Source organism: Balaenoptera acutorostrata, chromosome 7 (assembly GCF_949987535.1).
Source record: "Balaenoptera acutorostrata chromosome 7, mBalAcu1.1, whole genome shotgun sequence".
NCBI lineage: Eukaryota > Metazoa > Chordata > Mammalia > Artiodactyla > Balaenopteridae > Balaenoptera > Balaenoptera acutorostrata.
Genome location: NC_080070.1, coordinates 6,880,783 through 6,886,747, shown reverse-complemented (window position 1 = coordinate 6,886,747; position 5,965 = coordinate 6,880,783). Strand labels below are relative to the sequence as shown.

Sequence of the window (5,965 nt, the reverse complement as noted above, 5' to 3'; positions counted from 1 at the left end):
GCTAATTTCTGGAAGCGAGGGCATTCCCGTTTCAAAGTTCACCCGATCGGGCCTTTCCTTTCTCCAGCTTTGAACAACCCAGAAGGCAGACTTTCGGGTCAGCCGCGCCCCCCGCCAGGCTCAGCTCCTGCGGTATCAGGTTCCGCGGCGCGGCCAAAGGTCGAGGTGGCTGGAGAAGAGGAGGGGGCGGCGCGGGGGCGGGGGGCGCCCTCTCGAAGGCTCGGGCCAGCTAGGAGCGCTTAGGCCAGCGAAGCCGGGTCTAGCCGAGTGACCGCAGGCTGACCACGCGGTCGCCCAGGGACGTGCGTCCTCCGTAGGGACAAAGGGTCGGGAAACTGGAGCCGGGCCCATCCCGGAAAATCCGGGCTGTGGTCGCCAAGGCAACGGAGTCGGGCCGGCGGCGCCCGCCCCCGGCCCCGGCCCGGGCCGCGAGGGGGCGCTGGGGGCGGGGGAGGGATCCCGCGCGGCCGGTCCCGCTGCCCGCCCCGCCCTCCGGCCGCGACCGCCGGCCCGAGCCCGCGACTGACCCTCGGCAGCTCCTGTAGTCACGTGGCGCTGGGAACCGGCGGGGGGGCTGGGCACGGGCCTGGCAGTGGTGAACTCGAACCTGCTGCTGTCGCCGCGGCGGGGTGGGGAGCGCGGCCGCCGGCGCCGGCTTTCCGGCCTCATGGACGCGCGACGCGCCTCCGCGCTCCCCGCCAGAGAGGTTCGACCCGGGCAGGACGCGGGGTTCCACGCGGGCCCGTGGCGGGGCGGCCCTACCTGCCGGGCGCGTGACCGAGTGCGCGCTGTTTGGTGGGGGGGGTGCACACTGCTGGACCGAAATGGGGGGGCGAGTCCGCGCACCTGCGCACAGGCTCCGCGAGCTGCGTTCTGCGTGGGGACCGGAAAGGGCTCCCTCGGGGAGCGCGGAGCCGTGTGTCCGCGAACGTGGACGGGGGGAACACGCGCGAATACAGAAGGGGGGTGTGGGGTCTCCACGGCCCTTTGCCACCCAGCACGCGCCAGCGGATTCTGACCGAGTCCTGGTCACACGAGCTCGCCTGCGCAGCCCCCTGGGAAACAGACCTGGAATTCCTGCTGGGAGGAGGGTGGGGGGAGGGGAGCCAGCAGGGATTCCAGAGTTCCTGCCATAGGCCGGCCTTTTCTCCATCGGCCTGGACAATTCATGCTGTGACCTTAGCAGTGGAGGAAGTGACCCCCAAACGCGGCCCTGTGCTTCCTTGGTGAAGGGGGCACGTTCATTTATTAATCCAGTATCCATTAAGGTCCCTCTGCCAGGCGGGGTGTGGGGCAGGGGTGGGGGAGGGGTGGCTGGCGAGGACACAAAGATGACTGCCCTAGGGGAGCTCCCAGCCTCACGCACGTTTTCTCTCCCCTCCCCACAGGTAAGGCTGGCCTCTCTGCCCTCAGAGGTCTGAGCTCTGCCATGGGGGTAGGGGTGTCTTTACTGCTGCAGTTTTCTCTGACGTCTGGGGACCACCAGAGTGTGGGCGGAAGCAGGCGCTCCAGCCGCAGGCACATCCCCGGGAGGAGCTGCAAAGAGCCTCATCTCCAGCTCCACAGCCTCCAGGGTAGAGTGTGGCCTTCCTTGTTGGGTTCTCGAACCATTCCATGGCCCCCGTGCTCCGGCCTCCCCATCCTGGTGGAAGGAGGGCGCCCGTGGGGAAGGGGTCGCGTTCTCACATCCTGGGAGTCTTCCCTGTGCTCGTTCTGACCGCTGGGAATGAGTCATGTCTGTGCTGCTGGAGAGGAGCACAGGCTCTGCGGAAACCAGGAGGATGTGTCTGGAACTTGTGAGCAGGCAGTGAAGGTCCCGAGGAGTCTAACCGTCGCTCCACCCTGCACGAATCTGCGCTCCCAGGCTCTGGAAGAGCTGAATGTGGGGCAGCCCCTGACGGGGTTGGGGCAGGACCGGAGGGGCCAGAGATTACAGTCTCTTCCTTCCTCCCCTTTTCTTGCCCCAATAATCCCTATCACCCGAGGGAGGCAGAGACAGGAGCGCCCCCGAGGGCAGCAGGCTGTGGGTGTTCCTGGGATTCAAGAGCGCTCTCCTTCCTGCAGCGGCCTAATTGTGTGGGGGGGGGGTTGGAGGAGGGCAGGCGGGGAGAATGTGGGCACAGTCTGGGCAAGCAGTGGCCTGGCATCATGCTGGGCCGGCAGTAGCATCCGGTGCTCCCCTCCTGGTCCTGAGAAGGGCCGTTTTCACTGGCGCTCCAGGCTGCTCCCGTGAGAGACCGAGGTTAGGGAGGCCAAAGTGCCTTCCCCAAGATTGGATTAGATTAGAGCCCAGGAGAGTATCGTAGGAATTAGAGGCCACAGGAATTTCTTTCTGTGAGATCTTTACAAACCCAGGTATTTTAGAGGAAAGAACACTGGCCTGGGAGTTTAGAAGACTTGTCCCCTAGTCTTGCTTCTGCTGTTGGTTTACTCTGTGCCCTCGGGCAAGTCCCATCACCCTGTTACGCCTCACCGTTGCTCCATCTATGAAACAGGGAGCTTAATATCTCTGGTCCAGCCTCACTGAGTTGCTGTGAAGCTCAGATACGGCAACAGGAAATAGTAGAGACAAGGAGAGGGCAGAAGGGAAATACTTGGAAAAGCGTAAAGCGCTGTAGGGAGAGATGACTGCGTTTTCTGGTCCGTCCTAAGGCAGGAATGTTCATACAGCCAGCACTGGAGTGTCTACTCCATGCCAGACACAGGCTGAGGGGGATTCCAAGGAGTGTCAGGGTTCTTCCTTCTGGTAGTTTCCAGGGTCAGTAAAGACTTAATTAACGACAGATATACTTGAAATGGTATCTGTAAGTCCAAGATTTAAATCATATAATACAAGGAAATAGAAGAGTAGTCTAGTAGTCTAGATTCCAGGGCTCCAGGAGTGGAGAGGGGCGAGCTCCTCTTGGGCCTGGGGTCTGCAGGGGAGGAGCTGGGGGCAGGCTGTGTGGCTCTGTAGAGTGACTGTGCCTTTCCACCCCCAGCAGAGGAAGAACCGATGCTGGAACGTCGCTGCAGGGGCCCCATGGCCATGGGCCCCGCCCAGCCCCGACTCCTTTCTGGGCCCTCCCAGGAGTCGCCCCAGACCCTGGAGAAGGAGCCCCAAGGGCTGAGGTCACAAGGCACTGCTGTGGCCCAGTCGGGCAGCCAGGCCCTAGGTCGGGCCCATCGTTGTGCCCACTGTCGAAGGCACTTCCCGGGCTGGGTGGCCCTCTGGCTTCATGCCCGGCACTGCCAGGCCCGGCTGCCCCTGCCCTGTCCCGAGTGTGGCCGTCGCTTCCGCCACGCCCCTTTCTTGGCACTGCACTGCCAGGTCCATGCCGCCGCCACCCCAGACCTGGGCTTTGCCTGCCACCTCTGCGGGCAGAGCTTCCGAGGCTGGGTGGCCCTGGCTCTGCACCTGCTGGCCCACTCGGCGGCAAAGCGGCCCATCGCCTGTCCCGACTGCGAGAGACGCTTCTGGCGGAGAAAGCAGCTGCGGGCCCATTTGCGGCGCTGCCACCCCCCGGCGCCCGAGGCCCGGCCCTTCATATGCGGCAACTGTGGCCGCAGCTTCGCCCAGTGGGACCAGCTGGTTGCTCACAAGCGGGTTCACGTGGCCGAAGCCCTGGAGGAAGCGGCGGCCAAGGCCCTCGGGCCTCGGCCTCGGGGCCGTCCGGCGGTGACCGCGCCCCGGCCCGGTGGAGACGCTGTCGACCGCCCCTTCCAGTGTACCTGCTGCGGGAAGCGCTTCCGCCACAAGCCCAACCTGATCGCCCACCGCCGCGTGCACACAGGCGAGAGGCCCCATCAGTGCCCCGAGTGCGGGAAGCGCTTCACCAATAAGCCCTACCTGACCTCGCACCGGCGCATCCACACGGGCGAGAAGCCCTACCCGTGCACCGAGTGCGGCCGCCGCTTCCGCCACAAACCCAACCTGCTGTCGCACAGCAAGATCCACAAGCGCTCCGAAGGGTCTGCCCAGGGTGCCCCCCGCTCGGGGAGCCCCCAGCTTCCCGCCGGCCCCCCGGAGCCCTCGTCAGAGCCCGCCCCGGAGCCCCCGCTGAAGCCGGCGCCGGAGCCTTTGGAGGCCCCAGGGGAGCCCCCCGGCCACCAGGCGGAGGCCCCGCCCTCTCTCTACAGCTGCGAGGACTGTGGGCGGAGCTTCCGGCTGGAGCGCTTCCTGCGGGCCCATCAGCGGCAGCACACGGGCGAGCGGCCCTTCACCTGCGCCGAGTGCGGGAAGAACTTCGGCAAGAAGACCCACCTGGTGGCCCACTCCCGGGTCCACTCAGGCGAGCGGCCCTTTGCCTGCGAGGAGTGCGGGCGCCGCTTCTCCCAGGGGAGCCACCTGGCCGCCCACCGGCGCGACCACGCGCCGGAGCGGCCCTTCGTCTGCCCGGACTGCGGGAAAGCTTTCCGCCACAAGCCCTACCTGGCCGCCCACCGGCGCATCCACACCGGCGAGAAGCCCTACGTCTGCCCTGACTGCGGCAAAGCCTTCAGCCAGAAGTCCAACCTGGTGTCGCATCGGCGCATCCACACGGGCGAGCGCCCCTACGCCTGCCCCGACTGCGACCGCAGCTTCAGTCAGAAGTCCAACCTCATCACCCACCGCAAGAGCCACATCCGGGACGGCGCCTTCTGCTGCGCCATCTGTGGCCAGACCTTTGACGACGAGGAGAAGCTCCTGGCCCATCAGAAGAAGCATGATGTCTGAGGGGGCAGGGGCGGCGGGGGCCGAGGGAGGTCGGGCCTGGACGTCGTTCACACTGTGCCCTGTGCTACTGCTTGTAGGCAGGGAGGGGAGAGGAGGGGTGAGCTTGCCCCGTTAGAGAGGGGGGTCCCCTACCCCTGCAGTCAGGGAGTCCACTTGCAGAGCAGGGACCCCGGCCTCCAGCTGGTGTTCGCTAAGGTTCGGCCCTGACTGCCCTGCGCCCTGGAAAAGTAGCAATAGCGGCTCCACCCACCCCTTAGAGCCCTCCGGCCGGAGGGGCCGCCAGTGGACAGGAAGACCCCTCTCCTCTGGTGGTAACGCCTTAATGTCTCTGTCTCTTGCTGTGAGTTCCTTCAGCTCGTTTTCTGGAAGTACGTGTGGTTCAGTCCTTAGTGAATGAGCGCCCGGGAGGAAAAGTGGACCAGATGGATACACCTGGGAGAACCTGCCGGCCTCGGGCGGCACCTGGGCCTTTTCCAGTACTGGGAGGCGAAGCCGAGCTGCTCTCGCCTGCCTCACCGCATCCCCTCCGTCCTGCCCCTGCACAGGCACCCAGATTTGGAGAGACCCATCTACTGTTAGTTCTTGGCTCCCCTTCCCCCCAGAAGATCCAGTCCCCCGCCCTGGGCATTTCCCCATCTGCCTGACTTGCTTTACCCACCGGCCTCCCAGTGCTTAGGGCATCCCCTGGCTGTCAGCCGCCCTGTGTCAGGGCTTTTGTCTGAACACCGCAGCCTGCCTTCACTCCCTTCAGAACTCAGCATGTAGTGGGGAGGACTGCCCCATTGATGACGGAGGGCCAGCTGATGGGAAATGGGGGTGAGTTTCCTCTTCAGCATTTCTAGCGTCTGGATGCCCAGCCTCTGCTTGAATACTTAGGTGACAGGGAGTTTCCCCCCACCCTCCAGGCCCTGGTTCTATTGTAGAATAATTCTGATTGTTAGAGATTCTTCCTTATAATGAATGAAGTCTGCTTCCCTGTAATTTCTACTGTTGGGCCTTGTTCTCTGGAACTAAACACAACCACTTACCCTCCTTTTCAAACTAGAGAATAAAGATCTGGTTTTAGAACCGGTGGCTCAGGAGTGTTCCTTTGTCCTGGGGAGCTGTGGAGTTGGAGGGAGGGGCATCGGCTCTGCTCCGACGGGGTTGGGCGTTGGGGTGGGTGACAGGCCGAGCGGCCGGCTTGTCAAGCTTCTCTGCACCCTGCCTGTACTTCCCCGGGGTGGGGTCAGGCACACTCAGCAAGTGGGGTTTCCTCTCTAGGGGTCA

General features: G+C 64.3%; 1 protein-coding gene across 5 annotated transcripts; it reads left to right on the top strand.

The window, feature by feature from the left end:
* The first annotated feature begins 480 nt into the window (after nt 1-480).
* Nucleotides 481-5,764, top strand: REPIN1 (replication initiator 1). Of its 5 annotated transcripts, none has more exons than XM_057550489.1 (3): nt 481-706; nt 1,460-1,574; nt 2,985-5,764. In XM_057550489.1, exons 1-3 carry the CDS (start codon nt 668-670, stop codon nt 4,694-4,696), a joined length of 1,866 nt encoding a protein of 621 aa, XP_057406472.1. In that variant the 5' UTR covers nt 481-667; the 3' UTR covers nt 4,697-5,764. The 5 variants fall into 5 exon arrangements, with proteins under 5 accessions (XP_057406472.1, XP_057406471.1, XP_057406474.1 ...); XM_057550488.1 differs by having other exon boundaries at nt 483-706; nt 2,982-5,764; XM_057550491.1 differs by having other exon boundaries at nt 484-706; nt 1,389-1,574.
* Nucleotides 5,765-5,965: the final 201 nt, after the last annotated feature.

Coding starts and splice junctions, on each gene's coding strand:
- REPIN1 (XM_057550488.1), top strand. CDS start 668: ATGGACGCGCGACGCGCCTCCGCGCTCCCCGCCAGAGAG. Junction 707..1,459: donor CCGCGCTCCCCGCCAGAGAG/GTTCGACCCGGG, acceptor TTACTGCTGCAG/TTTTCTCTGACGTCTGGGGA. Junction 1,575..2,981: donor CCAGCTCCACAGCCTCCAGG/GTAGAGTGTGGC, acceptor TTCCACCCCCAG/CAGAGGAAGAACCGATGCTG.